The 21,490-nt window shown below is 35.3% G+C and overlaps 1 protein-coding gene across 1 annotated transcript in view; it reads right to left on the bottom strand.

The window, feature by feature from the left end:
• Window positions 1-21,490, bottom strand: part of Malrd1 (MAM and LDL receptor class A domain containing 1) — a 470,497-nt gene that overhangs the window by 430,618 nt on the left and 18,389 nt on the right. Inside the window, exons 3-4 of the mRNA XM_069991735.1 lie at window positions 3,403-3,497; window positions 3,148-3,309 (exon numbers count right to left, since the gene is read on the bottom strand). Coding sequence (XP_069847836.1) covers window positions 3,148-3,309; window positions 3,403-3,497 — 257 coding nt within the window. The remainder of the gene's footprint in view (window positions 1-3,147; window positions 3,310-3,402; window positions 3,498-21,490) is intronic.

Below are 21,490 nucleotides of genomic sequence, written 5' to 3'. Positions count from 1 at the left end.
GGAAAGGGAAGGGAAGGGAAGGAAAGAGGAAGGGAAGGAAAGAGGGAGGGAAGGAAAGAGGGAGGGAAGAAAAGAGTTCAATGAAACCCACAAAAATGTTAAAAATGAGTGGGGAGAAGGGAGGCTGGTTAAGAAAGAGTAATATAGATGGGGTAATTTTGATCAAATATATTAAATACATATTATAAGTTTCACATTTAAACCCTTTGTACAATTAGGTTTTGCTAATAAGAAATGCAGATAAGCCAGTGCCAGTGGCTCACAGCTATAAACTAGCTACTCAGGAGGCTGAAATCTGAGGCTTATAGTTCAAAGGACAGAGGTCTTTGAAACTCTTATCTCCAATAAACTACTCAGAAAAAGCTGGAAGTGTTACTGTGGCTCAAACAGTAGAGTACTAGCCTTTAGCACAAAGAGGCTCAGGGCCAGGGCCCAGGCCTTGAGTTCAAGCCCAGGACTGGCACCAAAAGAAAAAATAAGTAATAAATAAATAAAAAAGAAATAAAGAAATACCAAACAGACCTATAGAAGAAACTTCTCTAGAGCTATTGGCTCTCAGGAGAATTCACTCTGTAAACCACATTCCACAAAAGCCACAGACTTCTGCAGGACAGAGGAACAAATAAGATCTTCCCTTATATGCCAAACAGCTTCTCTTAACATGGTGCTAGGAACTTCCTCCTGTGTGCCTCCCAAGTACCTCAAGTAAGTCTTTCTATAGCAAAAGAATAAGAGTCTAGCACAGTGACAAGTGCTTGTTAATTGTAGCTCTGCAGGAGACAGAGATGGAAGGATTAAAGTTCAAGGCCAGCCAAGGCAAAAAAACATCAACAAGATGCTATTCAATATAACTGACTAGGACTCTTAGGGCATGTCTATGATTCCACATACTCAGGAGACAAAAGTAGCATAACCTCATATGGAAGCTATCTCTAAACAAAAGTATAAGACAATCTGAAAAAAAATAAGCTAAAGGCAGAAGAGCTAGTCATTTTAACTTAAGTGATAAAGCACTCTCTTAGCAAGCACAAGGTCCTGAGTCCAAATGCCAGTACCATCAAAAAGGGAAGAAATGAAGAGAAGAATCAATCACTGCAAGAATGACTTTAATGCAGGGCACTTAAGATTCCCTTCAATGATCATTATTAAAGTATGAAGACATACTGCAGAATTCTATTTCTAACTATATAATTTTCTTTAAGTCTATCATTTAAGCATCAACTAAATGATATTTTTTAATCTTTGGATATTCTCTTGGTGTAATAATGATTGAGTATTTTAAATTATAGTGATTTTATGAGACCAATTAAGAAAATAACTTATTCTTATATCTTATAACTTAACCTTTATAACAGAGATCCAACTTACTGTCCATTGTTTCCTTCTTATTAATTCAAAATAGCTGAGGATAAAACTAATAAATTCATTCCTCATATTTCATCAAGAGCTAAATTTCTCACATTTCAGATTTACTATTTCATAACAAATTTATAAATCTGATTTTATATTATGACAGATGATAAAATAATCATAGATGAACTAAATTGTTCCACAAACCAGATTTAGAAAGTAAATTTATTAGGAATAACATATTTTAAGTTTCTCTCATTCTTAACTGAAAAGAAAAACTGCTTTGCTATTCCAAATGTTAAAAATATGTAGTACTTTCCCAAGAACTCTTGTAATAATCATTAGAATAATTTCTACACTGCATAAGTTTTATTAGGTGCATAAATAAGTTCATCTTTTATAGGTTTGCAATTTCAAAAAAAATAAAAGCTATGTTGATTTTAATCTAACTGTGAGATGAATATGACAATTATTTCAGTAGCCTTTGGAATTAGTATTTAAATCAAATAGTCACCTCATTATCCAACATTATCCTCTTCTTTCAAAAGTACGAGCAAAATTGGGAATAAATATGATTCTTAGGGTAAGTAAATGAACATAAAGAAGATGCTTTAAAAAATAAAGAGGAAGGGGCTGGGAAGGTGGCTCAGTGGTAGAGCACTTGCCTTGCATGCATGAGGCCCTGAGTTCAATTTCTCAGCACCACATAAGCAAAAAAAAAAAAAAAAAAAGCTGGAAGTGGCGCTGTGGCTCAAGTAGTAGAGTGCTAGCCTTGAGCTGAGGGACAGCGCCCAGGCCCAGAGTTCAGGCCCCACAACTGGACCCAAAAAATCCAAAACAAAACAAAAATACCCCCACCATTTTATAAAATAAATAAATAAATAAATAAAGAGGAAGAAAGGCTCAAGAAATTTAGGTCAAAGTAGAGTGTCATACATCAATCTACCTTAGAACATATCAACTTTATTTTATAATTCAAAACTTTGTTATAAATGTGCCTTTTAGAGTGACCACCCATCTAAATATGCCCAGGACTGTCCTCTTTCAGTATTTGAGTATACTGGAAACCCCTTGGTCTCTGGAAATGAATTAGCCACTTGACTTTTAATTTATCTGTATTAAATATATAGCTGTTGGCAGGTGCTGGTGGCTCACAGCTGAAATCTGAAACCGGAAGATAGCAGTTTAAAACCAGCCCAGGCAGGAAAAGTCCCTGAAACTGTTTTTTTCTTTCTTTTTTAATAATTTTTAAAATTTTATTGTCAAGATGATGTATGTAGGGGTTATAATTACATTTCTCATCAAACTTGCTATACCCTCCCTCATTTTCTTCCTACCTTTCCCCTTCCTATCCCCTCCCAAGTTGTACAGATCATTTCCAACAGATTGTTTTGTGAATATACTGTTGTACTGGTTCCCCCTTTGTCCACTGTCCCATTTTTTGTTCCCCTTCCCTTCCCTAATTCTGATAAATGTACATATAATACCCAGGGTACCAAAAACAAATACAGTGACAACAGAGGATAAACCATAGGGGGGAAAAAAGACACAAAAGAGAAAAGAAATCACATAGTACATTAAAAACAACCTGAGGCTCTTATTTCCAAATGACCACCAGCAAACTGGAAGTGGAGCTTAGCTCAAAGTGGTAGGGGGCTAGTCTTGAGCAAAAGAGCTCAGGGGCAATGCCCAAGCCCTGAGTTCAAGGCCCACAACCAGAAAAAAAAAAAAAAAGATAATGGCTCTTTTCACGTTGCCTATCAAATAGCAAAGACATAGTGAGTCTAATGTGCATACCTGAAATCTCTGTGAGCTCTGGATTGTGATGACATTTCTCTTCCATTGATCTTGTAACACAGCTGTGTTTTGCCATATGTGTTGAACAGGACCACCACGCCTAGTCTGAAGACCTACCAGCAGTTTGCCACTTGGGTGACTGAAGAAATCATAAAATGTAATCTGTGAAAAGCAATTAATAACAAAATAATCATAATAAAGGAATTCTCAAATGTAACGAAGTTTTCAAAATGGTGTGCGATTGAAAATAACTACCTTACAAACATGCTGATCATCTGTTGGAAGAAAAACTCTGCTCCTTAAAGTTGAGGAAGTAGAATCCAGTCTGGATACCAGTGAGAGGTAGTAGGCTGTGAGAACAAGTCAACGTGTTAGATTCAGAACGAGTGCCAGAAAACTCACCCTAGGTATGTACCAGTGCCCATTCAGGCTCATATATACACGGGTCAATATAGCTTGTTTGTTTAAAGAATGGAAAATTAAACCAATGTTTTTACATCTTGAAATAACTAACTGGAATCGTACTCTCTATAATTATGATGCACTACAATCCACAGCCAATGTTTCACAGCTGATAGAAAATTGACAACCCTGAAAGACATTAACCTAGGGAAAACATGATACTGGGACTGCTTACAAAAATAAGCACTCCGGTGAAAAATCTGCAAAGACTGTATTTACTGTGCTTTTGCTCAAGGGGTTGAACCAAATAGTTGTGGCTTTCCCCAGAAATAGGTAAAACAACACTGAGCAATGTTGTTCTCTTGCTTGCTGTAATACAGATTATGCCAGTAATTGGAACCATTTGGAAGCCTGTAAAATAAATGTTAAATATTTCTTGAGCTTTCATAGATTTCAAGCAAGAGTTATAGTACATCATCTGACAACCACTGTTTTCTACTACTATGTTTGGCATATTGCTGCTTGCTAAAAAGCATGAAATGAGAAGAAGTGATACTGATAACAGTTATGACAACCTATCTACCCAAATTATTCAATGAAACTTTAAAGTCAGATTAGAAATCAGATCTAATCATCACATCATAAGAACCAATAGTAAAATTTAAAAATATAATAAACTTTTTCCTCACTCTTATTACAAAATTGCACCCTAATTAAAGAGAAAGCAGTGACATGAATAACAGTTCATAGATGTAGTCAGATGCATAATTGAAATCACTTGTATGAAGATTATACTCCTCAGAAATATTATATAAATATAATTTAGGTAAGGAGCTGGTAGAACAGTGGAACAAGTGGATGGTCATTAGTTTGCTCTAGCAGTGGGTAAACAAATAATGAACAAAAATTATCAAATAAATATACTAACCAATCTGAATATGATATCAAATAGTAACAGCATTTAACAAACTTTAAATTGCTATTTATAAATATATGTTATTAAAAGAACATCCAGGAGGCATGCAGGAAAATAGATTTCAGTGACATTACTAAATCAATGTTTTTCAAAAAGTTTTATCTTAAAAATGGAATCTGATGCATTACATTTTAAATAACAAAGCAATATTTGAGATAGATCCAATTACACAATAAATTATTTAAATATCAGAACATTTAATAAACGATGTCATTTTTGTCAAATATTAAATAGGAGTTAATCAGGTTAGAGAAGAAAGTAGAACTTAATTTGGAGATAGAGATGGGGATGTTGCTCAATCATAGAGTGCTTGTATAATATATGCAAGCTGCTAGGTGCAGAACCTTTGGGTAGTCTAAGCCCCACCAAAATAAACAAAAAATTCTTTTTAAAATAAATTTTATTGAGATTAAGTGATTATATAAATTTTACTAATTGCACAGTATTGTGGGATAGTGATACTTAGTTAAAGTCACAAATACATTTTAACCTTCACAAGGCAAATTGTCATTATCATGGTCTATAATGTTTGTGAATTCTATGAGCTTTGACAACTATTTCTTTCACATTGGGTGATATGTACACTTCTTTCCTTTTGTTTAGTGTAAGCTGTTCCCTCTTTCCCTCTCATTCCTTCCCTCCCATTGCTGCCCTTGTGTTGCTTAGTTCATTTTCATCAACATCCAGTGTAGCTGATGGGCCCTTCTATTGTATATTTTCCCATTTCCCTCTGATTTTGTGCCCTCCTCCTAGCTTCCCTCAGATGTGCATATATATATATATAGAGAGAGAGAGAGAGAGAGAGAGAGAGATATAGATATCATATATCATATATCTGGTCAAGGACATGGAATCATTTAGAAATGATAAGACAAATTGAGTGGAGGTTCTTTGTTTCTTGAGTCCTGTTTACTTTGTCATATCTCCTTGCATTTTGAATTTAACATTCAGATATCAGGGAGACCATGTGCCGTTTGTCTCTCCATTCTTGGCTTACCTCACTCAAAGTGATTGTTTCTAGTTCTATCCATTTCCCTGCATTCTATCCATTTTCATTTCTAATGGCTGCATAATATTCCATTGTAAATAGATACCACAATTTTTGGATCCATTGATCAGTAGTGGGACATCTGTGTTGTTTTCATATCTTGGCTATTGTGAACAGTGCTGCAATGAACATGGAGGTCCATGTGTCCTTGTATTCTGGTTCCTGTTGCTCAGGGTAGATGTCTAGGAGTAGTATGGCTGGGCCATAGGGGAGGTCTATATTTAGCTTTCAGAGGTACTTCCAGACTGTTTTCCAAAGTGGCTGTATGAGTGTACATTCCCACCAGCAACGCAGTAGGGTTCCTTATTCTCCACATCCCTGTCAGCATATGTTGTCTGAATTTAGATAGTGGGCCACTCTGATTAGAGTAAGGTGATATCTCAGGGTTGTTTTTATTTGCCTTTCCTTAACCATTTTTATCTCTTCTTCTGAGAAGTCTCTCTTTATCCTCCTCGCCCATTTAATGTTTGGTTTGTTAAATTTGGGAAGGATTCGTTTCTTGAGTTCCGTGTATATAATGAATATTAGGCCCTTGTATGATATATTCCTGGTAAATATTTTTCCCAATTAGTTGGAGGTCTTTCTAGTTTGGTAGCTATGTCTTTAGCTGTGCAGAAACTTTTTATTTTTATTTATTTATTTATTTAGTCGGTCGTGGGGCCTGAAGTCTGGGCCTGGGCGCTGTCCCTCAGCTCTTCAGCTCAAGGCTAGTGCTCTACCACTTGAGCCACAGCACCACTTCTGACTTTTTCTGCTTATGTGGTATTGAGGAATTAAACCCAGGGCCTCATGAATGCAAGGCAAGCACTCTACCACTGAGCCACTTCCCAGCCCTCCCCCCATTTTTTTTTAATAGGAAAAGAGTTTATTTATTAAAGAAGTCATCTGTGAATCACTCTGGTTAAATTAGCACACTTGATATAACACTTTGGATTGGACCATGCTTTCTTTCAAATATCAGGTAGGCTCTATAAGCATACACCTAAGGGTCAATTCAAGTAGCATTTCAAGAGCCACCAGAGCACCAGAAAGAAGGGATTGCCCATCCTCCCAGTGCAACAGCTACTTTCTGTAAAGATGACACTATTTTAAGGTAGTCCAATTTGTCAAATCTTTCTCCAATTTGTTGTCACCCTGGGACTTTGTTCAGGAAGTTCTGCCTGTGCCTGTAAGTTCAAGTGTCTCTCCTACTCTGTCCTGCAATAGTTTCAGAGTTTCAGGTTTGATGTTAAGGTCTTTAATCCATTTTGATGTTAGTACATGGTGACAGGCTAGGGTCCACTTTTAGTTTTAAATAAATTCTGAAGCAACCTTGAAATTATTTGATCTCAAGGAACACCAAAGTAAGCAGGAAAAGTATAAGAAGAGGAAGAGCATCAGGAAGAGGAGGAGTAAATAGCATTAAATATATATACCCAATAACAATATCTGTTTTCTGCCTTTATTTCAAACTTGGTGACAACTGTAAGATATTTTCATTTTTGTTTTAAGTATTACATTATATTTGACTCTACATCTTATAGTATGAGTATAAAATTGAACTTACAGGTGGGTTATTTTCTTAGAGAAGAATAACACAATAGAGAAGGTTTTCTTGTTTCCCAATGATGTTGTTACTTATCCATATAAAAAAGGGAAATTTTTAACACCTCAACTTTCCCATATATTTATTTCACTATCCAACCCTCTTTCCTCTAATCATCAAGAAAATACAAAGCTTTTGGATAATAAAATACACATCCAATATTCTCCCCACACATATCTCTTACTATGTAAAGCAGCCTATTATGCTTCTATTACACACATGTGCACATACAGCATACATATGCACACACAACCCACACATAAGCATATACATACATTAGTGGCAGTAGCAGTATGATCATATTTCCTATTACTCTTTATACCATCCCCATTTCAATTTGCTTTATTTATTTTTTGGTGGGGCTTGGCCATAAATTCCCATTCTGTACCTAAATGCAAGAAAGCAATTCAGGGCATGTATTTCAAACACATTTAAAACCATCTCCTGCTAAAGTGTTAATTATTAAAATGAAAAAATAAAAACATAACTATCATAACTTTATGCACAGTACTAATTTTTTTTCTCAGTAAAAAACTGTAAGGAGCACTAGTCTTGAGCTGAAGAACTGAGGGACAGCACCCAGGCCCAGAGTTCAGGCCCCATGACAAAAAAAAAAACAAAAACAAAAAAAGTTAAGTTCTTTTTTTTTATTACTCCAACACTGAGTAAGTGTTGGAATAAAATCTGGATGACACAAAAATGAAATACATAAAATATAAAAGTAAGCCAGGCGCGAGTACCTCATGCCTGTAATCCTAGCTACTCAGGAGGCTGAGATCTGAGGATTGTGGTTCAAAGCCAGCCCAGGCAGGAAAGTCTTAGCTCCAATTAACCACCAGAAAACCAGAAGTGGTGCTGTGGTAGTTCAAGTGGTACAGCACTTGCCTTGAACTGAAGAGCTCAGGGACGCCGCCCAGGCCCAGAGTTCAAGCCCCATGACTGAGAAAAATATATGTTACATTATACATAAATATATTATAGTATATATGTAATGAAGGTCACAAATAGTTTTGGAAGTTACATTCAGCAACATGTTGGTGGACCTATTCTATCCAACTTTGATCCTAAGGCAAAATACAGTAGAGTATTCAGTTTCACTTTGCTCAATTATTGATAAACAGATTTGCATTTCCTTTATTTCCCAAATTCTGAGTGAGAGATGAGACTAAATGTGAGTAGGAGAAACATAAATCCTATTGCATGCTACCAACTGTCTGAAAGGAACTCAAAAAGGTAGGCATTTTAACACTGAAATAATATCTCTTCTCAGAAAGATTTCCAAAAGGAAGAAACCTTTGTTCCAGAAACAGATAATCAAAACAAGGATCAACCCTGAAGCAAACAGAGGTTAAACTACTAAGCTTTCTAAAAAAAAAGAGAAAAGTGTGTTTTTCCTAGACAGAAATATGACTTAGTTTAGAAAAGAAATAACAATCCTATGTGTAAACTCTTTCAAATTGAAATTTATATTTGTTCCCTGTATATGTTGTTCCCATAAAGACATTGCTTTTATTTCATGCTTTTTCATTATACCAACAACCATTATTAACCACTAAATGTTTTTATGAAATCTTTACCACCTAAAAGATATCCTCAAATAAAAAAATCCCTAAAATTGCTAGCGAGTTCTCTGTGAATGCAACCATATATCTTGCTTCGGTGACAATGGTGGGAGTGAGGGGTTCACTTTTTATGATCATAAAACATATAACAAAATATGAAGGTATGTCAATGAAAGTCACAGAGTAAAGACCTCTAAATCTTTTCCAAAAATCATTTTGAGAAACTGGCAAAACTGAATCAACTTTTCAACTGTTTTAGAAAGCAGTCAAAGATCTACGGATACATAGAGAAATGCAGATTAAGAAACAGCTAAATCTCCATTAAAACCATAAGATAGTGTTTTTTAAGTCAGTCTGGTCTCTTGGCCCACATCTATTTTGAAAATTATCACCCTGGAACAGTGTGTATGTCATAATGACAGGATCTGAGTAGTTGACTGAAAGATTGAGATGAAGATCTATATATTGCCTTATTTCTGTTCTCAAACTCTTGGGAGTTCAACAGTACAGTTTATCTTCTCTTCTTTAAAAGAAAAAGTAAACCATACAGATTTTCATGGATCCAAGATAACCATCATCCATTAAGAGTATAAAGTTTTTGAACCTTATGGACCAATCCTGAAAGAAAACCTGAGAAGAGAATGAAAGAAGAACAGAAAAATAATGTATGATACTACAAGCTGCAATTTTGAAGAAGAAAGATCCTAAACAGATTATTCAAGACCTGTAGAATGGGATGAAATGGAGTTTAACCCAGTATAACAGCCACAGTTAAAAGAGATAGTAACAGAAAATGTTATGTGAAATTCCAATGTATTCTATAACTTCATGAAAAGTGAAACCAGATAGTTACCAGGAATTGATGAAGCTAGAAGTAGCATATAAAAAAGGAGGGCTCAACTGAGTCAAAGATACTCAGCATGAAGAAGTAGAGATACCAGATACATGCCTGCTCCTTCCACCAGCTCCTTCCAGGGCATTCCCCTTCCTGGTCACAAGTCACCTTCCTTAAGAAAACCTCAGCCTATGGACCAACAACTTGAACAATTTTTTATTTTTCCTTTCCTTGGAAATGGTGTTTCATAGTTTCTATCTGACAGAAAACTTTCTGGTCTTATACCTGGCTACTTCATCACCAAAGTTTACAGATGTATGTCTACAAAGAAGGCTTTACTCTAGATCTTTGCCCCTGTAGGCAAGCTGAATATATGGTATAACGTCCTGACCTTGTTCCATGGTGTTATAATGATGATGTTTCCAGTATCAGTGAAGCTGATGAATCTCTTGAAGTCACAGATCAAGATAAATTTAGGAAAGGGTCACATAGACATGTGTATCTGACCATACAAAATAGTATTAATCAAAAATGAACTCCAGGAAGTAGAAACAAAAATTGTTTTTTCTTTGTTGCTGTTTATGTTTTCATTTCATTTCATCTTATTTGTTTGTTGATCTGTCTTTGGGTGGGTATGGAGGGACACAGAAATGGAGGGACAACTTCAAACTCTACTACTAAGCCATAGTAATCAAAACAGCTTGGTACTGGCACAAGAAAAGACCTAAGGACCAAGGGAACAGAACTGAAGACCCAGAAATGAACCTACAGACCTATAGCCACCTAATCTTCGATAAAGGAGCCAAAAAATAGAATGGAAGAAAGCCTCTTCAGCACATGGTGCTGGAAAAATTGGATAAACACCTGTAGAAAACTAAAGTTAGATCCTTATATATCACCCTGTACCAGATCAACTCCAAATGCATCAAAGACCTCGAAGTCAAAGCAGATACCCTGAAAATATCACAGGAAGGAATAAGAGAAACTCTAGGTCTCCTTGGCACAGGCTGAAATATTCTTAACAAAGACCCAGAAACACAACAAATCAAAGAAAGGTTGGACAAATGGGATTGCGTGAAACTTCAGAGCTTCTGCATGGCAAAGGACATAGCAAGCAAGATCAATAGAAAGCCCATGGATTGGGAAAAGATCTTCACTAGCCGTACAATGGACAAGGGTCTCATATCTGAAAATATACTTAGAACTGAAAAAATTAAATCCCCCAAAAACAAATCCTCAAAGAAACAACCATCCAATTAATAAGTGGGCTAAAGACCCAGCAATCCCACTTTTGGGCATTTACCCAAATGTTCACAAACAAGACCACACTAAAGCTATCAGCACAACTATGTTTACTGCAGTATTATTTACTATAGCTAAGATATGGAACCAACCCAAATGCCCCTCAGTAGATGAATGGATCAAGAAAATGTGGTATATATACACAATGGAATTCTATGCCTCCATCAGAAAGAATGACATTGCCCCATTTGTTAGGAAATGGAAAGACTTGGAAAAAATTATGTTAAATGAAGTAAGCCAGGCCCAAAGAAACATAGGTCTCATGGTTTCCCTTATTTGCAATAACTAGTATATGTCTGAGTCAAGCAGAAAAGGTCAGATAAGTTGATGTTAGGGAAATGAACCCTAAGATATATATTCAAATGTTTTTTCTTTAATGCTATTGTTTAAAACACATTTATAAGATTATTTCTTTGTTGCTTTGTATGTCCCTCCCCCACAGTATAACCCCTGCTTTCACTGTATTTGATGTTATTATAATTTGTGGAGGGGAAGGAGAAAAACAAATCGTTTAAATAGGGATACAGGTGGACCCATTGCAACAATGAGATGTACAAGTCGTTATGTGGAAAACAAACTTTACAACTTTGAGGGGGGGGGAGGATGGGAAGGGATGGAAGGGGAAACAAAGGAGGAGGCTACAATGCTTGATAAGAAATGTACTCATTATCTTGCCCATGTAATTGTATCCCCTCTTTACAATATTTTCACAATAAAATAATAAAATAAGTTAAAAAAATTTTAAATTAAAAAAAAGAATGGCCAATAGATACATGAAGAAATGCTCAATGTCTCTGGCCATAAAAGAAATGGAAATCAAAACCACATTAATATTCTAACTCACTCCAGTTAGAATGGCTATCATCAAAATCTCTAATAACAACAGTTGCTGTGGAGAGGATGTAGCTAAAAGGGAACCCTACTGCACTGTTGGTGGGAGTGTAAACTTGTTCAACCACTCTGGAAAGCAGTATGGAGGTTTCTCAAAAGACTCCACATAGAGTTCCCCTATGACCCAGCAATCTACTTCTGGGCATTTACCCAAATGATCACAAACAAGGCCATACTAAAGCTACCAGCACAACTATGTTTATTGCAGCGTTGTTCACTATAGCTAAGATATGGAACTAACCCAGATGCCCCTCAGTAGATGAATGGATCAAGAAAATGTGGTGTGTGTATAAACACACACACACACACACACACACACACACACACACATACACACACACACACACACACACAGTGGAATTCTATGCTCCCATCAGAAAGAATGACACCACCCATTTGTTAAGAAAATGAAAGACTTGGAAAAAACCATATTAAGTGAAGTAAGCCAGACCCCAAAAATAGAGGTCCCATGGTTTCCCTTATTTGCAATAATTAGTATATATCTAGGATAGTCTTATCAGATGAGCAGAAAAGGTCAAAGCCATGTACATATGACCATATAAGATGATGCTAAACAAAATGAACCCCAAGATATGGACACAAGATGTTTTTCTTAATTGTTGTTTTTAATGTACTATGTGATTTTTTTAAATTCTTTTGTATGTTCTTCCCCCTATGGTATATCTCCTATTGTCACTGTATTTGATTTTGGTATGCGGCATTTTATATATACATTTTTCTAATTTGGGGAGGGGAAGGGGAATAACCAAATGCTGAAGCAAGGACACAGGATGATCCATTGCAACAATGATACTCATAAGACACTATGTTGGAAATGAACTCTATCATTTCTAGAGGGGAAGAAGTGGGGGGAGTGAGGGAGGGAAGGGATAGTAGGAGAAAAACAAAGGAGGGGCTAACAATGTTCGACAAGAAATGTACTCATTACCTTACTCGTGTAATTGTAACCCCTCTGTACAGCATCTTTACAATAAAGTAAAATTTAAAAAAAAGAAATGGAGAGACAAAGGTGAACAAATGCAGCAGTGATACTCATTAGATACTGTGTGAAAAATGAACTATACAACTTGTAGGTGGGAATGGGAGAGAAAAACTGGGAGAGAGCAAGGAAAGGGGTGATATTGTCCAGAAAGAAATATACTCTTTATCTGACTTAAATAAATATAAACCATCTGTATATCACCTTTATGGTAATAATAAATAAATAAATCAAAAGTTATGCCTGATGGTAGTATTGAGAACAGTGGCACTGAGAGGTCAAATAAATAAAATGAGGATTGATTTATGCACCAGAATGAAAATGATTGAGACGACACTAAAGGGAAAAAGTAATGTGTTAGTGTAAAATTTGCAGATATGCCTGGAAAGTCAAGGAAGAGTAAGAACAGGAAGTTCATCATGACTTCTCTTCAAGTCATGGTGCTTTGAATGGCAGGTCAGGAAATCCCTGAGGAGGCCAGGAGACAGAGGAATTTCCCGAGGACAATAAAGAAAATGATGCTGACCAGAGAGGTACAGAGGTTTGAAGTACTCCCACCTGGCTTAATCTACAATTCAAAGTGGACAATACAAGTGCAGTTCACCACTGCAGAGAAAGCCACAGCAACCATCCTTGCCAAGCTACAGGTCACTAATGCCAAAGTTGAGGAATCAAATACATACAAAAGTAAAACAGGTAAATAAATATAGGTGGATGGATATATGGGTGAAAAATAAAGTTGAGTTCATCAAAATTATACAAGCTAGAACATAAGTGGCTTTAATGTCCTAAAGAATGAAAAATAAAAGCAAACATGAGCAACTAGAGGAATTAAGACTATGTAAAAGAGAAAAAAAGAAATCATAGAGATTTGTTACCAAAGTATGCTACTAATTACTGCTCATAGTCACGAATCTATATCATGCTAGCTTTTAAATAGAGAATTTTTTCTACATTACTAAGTAAAAAGATATTTAAATGTTGAAAATTCAATTATAAGCATGAATGGACATCAAGAAATTACAAAAGTTACTTTTCATGAAAACTTTGGAAATTTCAGTATTCATTTTCATTGCTGCCATAACAAATTATTGCACAATTAGTGGATAAGCCAACACAAATGTATTGTTTCATAGTTTCTGTAGGACCCAATACCAAGAACAGTGTAACTGTGTGAATCTTTGCTTAATGTTCAAAAGGACAAGGTTAACATATTGGCAGGCTGGACTTTTTCTGAATGGATAAATCCACTTTCAAATTATTCAGGTTGTGGACAGAATTCACTTCTCTGCAGCTGTTAAGACTGAAGTCCTTATTCCTTTGTTAATTATTAACACATGATGTTCCTCTTCTGAAGGTGCCCACATCTGTATCTTATGGTCTCTTTTTTCCCCCATCTCCAAAGCCACAATTGAAGTCAAGACTTCAGAGTATATCTCTCTGATAATGAATGACATCTTCTGCTTTTAAGAAATCATGTTATATGTAGGGCCAAGATGAATATTCCAGGATAATACTCCTGTTTTAAGATCAGCAGATTAGTCATTTAGACAAACTTATGAAGTTCCTTAACAGCAGTGTCTATGTTTGACTGAATAACTAGGGTAGGGAACATCCTTAAGGTTTCTGCCTACCACAGTCAAGTAGACATTAATTTGCTACATTTTAAAGTGCTGACTAAAACTCATAAAGCCTAAAAGTAATAGATGTCTTTAATTGATTTACATGTTAGGATGCTGTGAGTAAGTGCTTACTACATAATACCCAGAATTCCTATGCAGACCACGAACATCTGCTGGGTTACTTTTCAATCAATTCAACTGAGAAATTTTTCTACCAACATATCTGGCTTTGGTAAATATGTCGTTTTTTTTATTATATATAGTTCAATTTTTATTTTATTTATTTCATTTGCCATTAACTGGATATTTATATTTTGTTACATTTGAGGAACATAAACCCATAGATAATTGACCTGCAAATAGGCTACATGCCAATAAGGATGAAAATCTAACCAAAAAGAAAGCAAGTCATTCAGAGAAAAAGAAAGCAAGGAATATATAATCATTTCTACATTTTAATAGATAAATTCGAGAATGTATTGTTTTTCTTAGTTCATATTAGTAGAACAATATTAGTTTTTAAGGTAATTTGACAGCTGGAGTACTAAGTTTACATGTTGAAATCTCACTGATATATTATCAGTTAATTTAAGTATCTAAGTTATAAACTGTAATCCCTTCATCGATTTATAACTCAATTGGAAGGAAAAGAAATGGAGAACAAGCAGAAATTGTATCACTCACTACACAACAGATGTTGAATTACTGGAAATCTCATCTTTACTTCAAATACACAAGCAACACATAAACACACACATATATACATTAAAGATCTTGATATCATTAGATTGAAAATGATAAGAATTTCTGGAAGAAACGAGCTCACTAAAAAGAAACTATTTGAAAAAGCACAAATTATTCCATACTGAGTACATCTGCCCTTAAAATATCAGCCACTTCCATATCTCCATCTCACTGCTGCCTGGTCAGACAAAGGCAAAAACATATCCCCATCCATGAATATATTAAATATACTTAAACTAAATTTTCTTTTTAATATTTTCTTTTTACTTCTGAAATAATTTAATGCCATATATTAAAATTGGACAAGTGGAGGAATGCACTGTAATGCCATTTCATTATCAATCTTACTTATGCACTTATTCTAAAAATAAGTTTCAGTCCTACAGTAATCCCTTTTCCAAAAGAATGCTCTGCATTCTTCAGGGTCAGATACCTTTAATCTACTGCAATCAAAAAACAATTAAATGGAAAATTCAGAAAATAATTTATAAGGCTTAAATACCATTTTCACATATTATAATCATCCTACTTATTGATATTGTTTTAATATTTAATTAACACTAGTTGATAGATACAGGAAAAAGCACAGTTGCAAGCATCTACTGGATGTCATGCAAAGTATTCCCCTTAGATAAGAGGACATTTGCATAATCAAATCTCTTCCTTTTCCCGAAAGTTCAATTGAGTTTATGAACAATAGCCTAATAAAGCTAATTCTTCTACACAGAATCAAAATGTGTTTCTCTGATATTCGCTACAAATGTGAACAACAGTGTACACTGTTCACATCTGTATCAAACCTAAATGAAGATTCTCTTGATGCTTGATTACATGTAATTTTACTAACATTAGTTAATTGTTTTCTTAAATTTACTCTAATTGGTCTGTGTGCTCCTAGTAGGAGAATTATATCATTATTCTTGAATCTCTAATACTGTACTGTGTCAGGTATAATCTCCAATTACTGTTTAGTGAAAAGGCTAGAAGTTGGCAAACTGGCTCTCTGTCAAGTCCTAGCTATTTCCAGATTTTTACATGTTCTGTGAGACCAGAAAGGTTATTAAATGTTGAAATGGCAAAAACATGAATAAGTAAAAAAGAAATCCAAAAGAAAGATAGTATTTTACAACATGCAGCATTCATATTAGTTAATTATAAATTATTTTTATCAATACAAAAGTTTTATTAGGACAGAATAATGATAAATATTTGTATATTATTTATGGCTAGTCTCACAACCCAATGGCAGACTAGAATAATTGGGACATAGGCTGGCCTAAGAAATTTTTAAAAGTACAATTTGGACCTTTAAACAAAAAGTACGCAAGTAATTGGAATACATTAATGACTCCATTAGAATTTCTCAAGTTAAAAACAATATAGATACGGTCAAGCAATATCTTCAAGACACACACATACACAGACATATACACACACAGAGCACACATGTACAAGTGTGCATGCAATCCATTTCACATTGTGAATTTTTAAATATGTATAAGGTCATGAGAAGGCTGTCATATGGGCTTTGTGCTAAACATATATAACCACAGGCATAAAGTTTATGCCTCTATCACTAGACTGAAATTTCACTAGAGAAAATTGTGTTTTCCTTCACTTTTATACTTGCAGGTTTGAGAACAGGATGTGAATGGAGCAAAGCAGATGGTCACTGAAGAGTTTTTAAAATTGCAGAAAGAGGAATAAATGAACACTCAGTATTTACTAATTTCAAAATAAACATATATACAGATTATAAAGGCTGTGAAACACAATCTAGAGAATAGCAATGTGAGATTCTCTTCTGAATTTTTAGTCTTTTTCGGGTTCTTCCAAGTAAAATATTCCAACTCACTGTTATGCAGCCTGACATCTGTTAAGGAATGACAATGAGGCTCTTGCCCTTGAGACAGAGCAGCATAGAGCCCATTAGGGGAAGTTGATGTTCATTCAGATGGAAAACTGGTTGATAAATATAAAGATTACATTGAAAAACAAGAAAGGGCTAAAAGCTCAGGCTTCAGAAGGATTTAAAGTTAAACAATAATTCTCCAACTCTTCAATGAAATTGAAAGAGAAAGCTCACTACCGAACACATTCTATGAAGCCATCATAACCCTCATCCCAAAACCAGACAGGGACTCATCAAAGAAAGAGAACTATAGACCCATTTCTTTGATGAACATTGATGTAAAACTTCTCAACAAAATTTTGGCCAATCGACTTCAACAATTCATCCAAAAAATCATACACCATGATCAAACAGGATTCATTTCAGGGATGCAAAGCTGGTTCAATATACGCAAATCAATTAATATTATTCATCACATCAACAGGAGCAAGAATAAGAACCACATGGTTATCTCAATAGATGCAAAAAAAGAATTCGACAAGATCCAACACCCCTTTATGATGAAGGTTTTGGAAAAATTAGGAATCCATGGAACATTCCTCAATACAATAAAGGCTGTATATGACAAACCTACAGCCAGCATTATACTCAATGGTGAAAAACTAAAGCCATTTCCTCTTAACTCAGGAACAAGACAAGGATGCCCACTCTCTCCACTTCTCTTCAATCTAGTATTAGAATGCCTAGCTACAGCAATAAGACAAGATGCAGACATAAAGGGGATCCAAATAGGGAAAGAAGAAATAAAACTCTCCCTCTTTGCAGATGACATGATCTTGTATTTAAAGAATCCCATAGACTCCACTCCCAAATTACTCAAGCTGATTCAAAACTTTGGCAAAGTAGCAGGTTATAAAATTAACCCCCAAAAATCAATGGCTTTTCTGTATGCCAACAATGAGAAAAGTGTGGCTGAAATTAGGAAAGCAACTCCATTTGTAATAGCCCCACAAAAAATAAAATACCTAGGAATTAACTTAACTAAAGAAGTGAAGGACCTCTATGATGAAAACTTTAAAATCTTAAAAAAGGAAATCAACACAGAACTTAAAAAACGGCAAAACCTCCCATGCTCCTGGATTGGAAAGATTAACATCGTGAAAATGGCAATACTTCCCAAGGCTATCTACAAATTCAACGCAATACCTATCAAAATTCCAACCTCATTCTTCAAGGAAATAGAAGACGCAATCCAAAAATTCATATGGAACAATAAAAGACCCCAAATAGCAAAAACACTCCTCAATGGAAAGAACACTGCTGGAGGAATATCAATACCAAACTTCAAACTCTACTATAAAGCCATAGTAATCAAAACAGCTTGGTATTGGCATAAGAACAGACCTCAGGACCAATGGAATAGAATTGAAAACCCAGAAATGAACCTACAGACCTATAGCCATCTAATCTTTGATAAGGGAGTTAAAACAATAGAATGGAAGAAAGACAGCCTCTTCAGTAAATGGTGCTGGCAAAACTGGTTAACTACATGTAGAAAACTTAAGCTAGATCCTTATATATCACCCTGCACCAGAATCAACTCCAAATGGATCAAAGACCTTGAAGTCAAAGCAGACACTCTGAAAACATTACAGGATGGAATAGGAGAAACCCTAGGTCTCCTTGGCTCAGGCCAAAATTTTCTGAATAGATACCCGGAAACACAACAAATCAAAGAAAGGTTGGACAAATGGGATTGCATGAAGTTGCAGAGCTTCTGCAGGGCAAATGACATAGCTAGCAAGATCAATAGAAAGCCCACAGATTGGGAGAAGATCTTTACTAGCCATACAACGGACAAGGGTCTCATATCTAAAATATACTTGGAACTCAAAAAATTAAACCCCCCAATGACAAATCCTCAAAGAAACAACTGCCCAATAAATAAGTGGGCAAAAGACTTAAAGAGAAACTTCTCTGAAGAAGAAAGAAGGATGGCCAATAGACACATGAAGAAATGTTCAACATCCCTAGCCATAAAAGAAATGCAAATCAAAACAACATTGAGATATCACCTCACCCCAGTTAGAACGGCAAAAATCAAGAACTCTAACAACAACAGATGCTGGAGGGGATGTGGACAGAAAGGAACCTTACTTCATTGTTGGTGGGAATGTAAACTTGTTCAACCACTTTGGAAAGCAGTATGGAGGTTCCTCAAAAGACTTCACATAGAACTCCCCTATGACCCAGCAATCCCACTTTGGGGCATTTACCCAAATGTTTACAAACAAGACCACACTAAAGCTATCAGCACAACTATGTTTACTGCAGTATTATTTACTATAGCTAAGATATGGAACCAACCCAAATGCCCCTCAGTAGATGAATGGATCAAGAAAATGTGGTATATATACACAATGGAATTCTATGCCTCCATCAAAAAGAATGACATTGCCCCATTTGTTAGGAAATGGAAAGACTTGGAAAAAATTATGTTAAATGAAGTAAGCCAGGCCCAAAGAAACATAGGTCTCATGGTTTCCCTTATTTGCAATAACTAGTATATGTCTGAGTCAAGCAGAAAAGGTCAGATAAGTTGATGTTAGGGAAATGAACCCTAAGATATATATTCAAATGTTTTTTTCTTTAATGCTATTGTTTAAAACACATTTATAAGATTATTTCTTTGTTGCTTTGTATGCCCCTCCCCCACAGTATAAACCCTGCTTTCACTATATTTGATGTCAGTATAACTTGTGGAGGAAATGGGGAAAAACCAGTTGTTTAAGGATACAGGTGGACCTGTTGCAACAATGAGAAGTACAAGTTGTCATGTCCAAAACTAGCTTTACAACGTCGGTGCGGGGGGGGGGGGGGGGGGGAGAGGGGGGAAGGAGAAGGATTGGGATTGGGGAGGGAGGGGGGAGGCTGGGAAGGGACGTGAAGGGTAAACAAAGGAGGAGGCTGCAATGCTTGGTAAGAAATGTACGCATTATCCTGCCCATGTAATTGTAACTCCTCTGTACAGTATGTTCACAAATAAAATTAAGTTAAATTAAAAAAAAAAGTTAAACAATAATTGTACTTTTTTTTTTTTGCCAGTGCTACTTGAACTCTGGGCCTGGTCACTGTCTGTCTATAAACTTTGTGCTCAAGGCACTAACACTTGAGCCACAGCTCCACTTTCATCTTTTTGTGGTTAACTCGAGATAAAAGTATCACAAATTTTACTGCCCGGGCTGGCTTCGACCCACAATCCTCAGATCCCAGCCTTCTGAGTACCTAGGATTACAGGTGTACGCCACTAGCTTCCAGCATGTACCTATTTTTTAAAAGAATAGTAACTCAAAGAGATCAAAATAAGTTAGACATATTCCTTCAATGTTTGAACTGAGGTTAAGACAACTTTATAGACGGTGCATAGGTCTAAAATTAGTCTTATAGAAAAGCCAATGCCTGCGAGCTAGGAAGAGGTACCTAGAACAACCAGGTGTGACAGAGAAAAAGAATTTTACAAGCAAAGAAAGCCATGATAGAGGTGTCCTATACTCTATAAAGAAATTCTAGTCAAGATTGGCTAAAACTAAAACCTGTAAGTATAGGGACTACTTCTGGCAGCTAAGGCTTAAAGAGTTAAATTGATATTTGGGTGCTGCCCATACCAAAAAAAAAAACCTCATAAAGTTCATGATTTGAATCTATGCAAATTAATTTAAACAAATCATCACTACTCTGAAAAAATATTCTAGAACGCAGAACACTGAGTCTTTCTAATATCAGCAGTAGTCATAAACATGACTACTGATAGTCATGTTTTACATTACATTTACATGTAATGTAAAACTATTAACAAATGAAGAATTGAGACAATGTGATTACACCATGGAAAAAGCTATTCAAGAGAAGGTAACTCTGAGAGGGTATAGTCATGGATATTAAAATGATTATAGTAATGAGCAATGAGATAAAGAAAATGTGCTCATAAGGCATGGAAAAATAAGAAAAATTATTTGAAATAACTTATTTTAAATCTTAGAATTGAGGAATGTAATATTTGATTTTTAAAGGAAAAATCACTGGAAATCTTTCTTAGCAAAATAAAAAGAATCATTGAACTTGAACACAGTTCAATTAAAGTTTTCCCATCTGAAACAGAAAAGAGGATCAAAATACATGATGAGGTTTTATCCATTTTAGGTTCACAGACTAATAAAGTGATGGTTGATACATGTGAAGAAAAGGTGACAAATAACAGAATACGAAAATAATTGCCTAAGTAAAGGCAGGATACTTTCCAAAACTGACAGAAAGCATACATTTCAGATTCAAGAAACTTAGTTAACTCAAGTAAGATAAAAATCGAGCCCAAGCAGGACAAAATTCAAAAATTCTATTGTTGAAAATCAAATCTTGAAAGCATCAAACAACTAAGAACTGTTATGCAAAAGCAAGCTGAGTGATTTGAAACTGGGAATATTTACTTGCACAATACTTCTCACAATAATGTCCAGTTACAAGAAC

Source organism: Dipodomys merriami, unplaced genomic scaffold, assembly GCF_024711535.1.
Source record: "Dipodomys merriami isolate MVZ:Mamm:240054 unplaced genomic scaffold, mDipMer1.0.p SCAF_4, whole genome shotgun sequence".
NCBI lineage: Eukaryota > Metazoa > Chordata > Mammalia > Rodentia > Heteromyidae > Dipodomys > Dipodomys merriami.
Note: the sequence above shows the minus strand (reverse complement) of the source record. Positions and strands in the feature narration are given on the sequence as shown.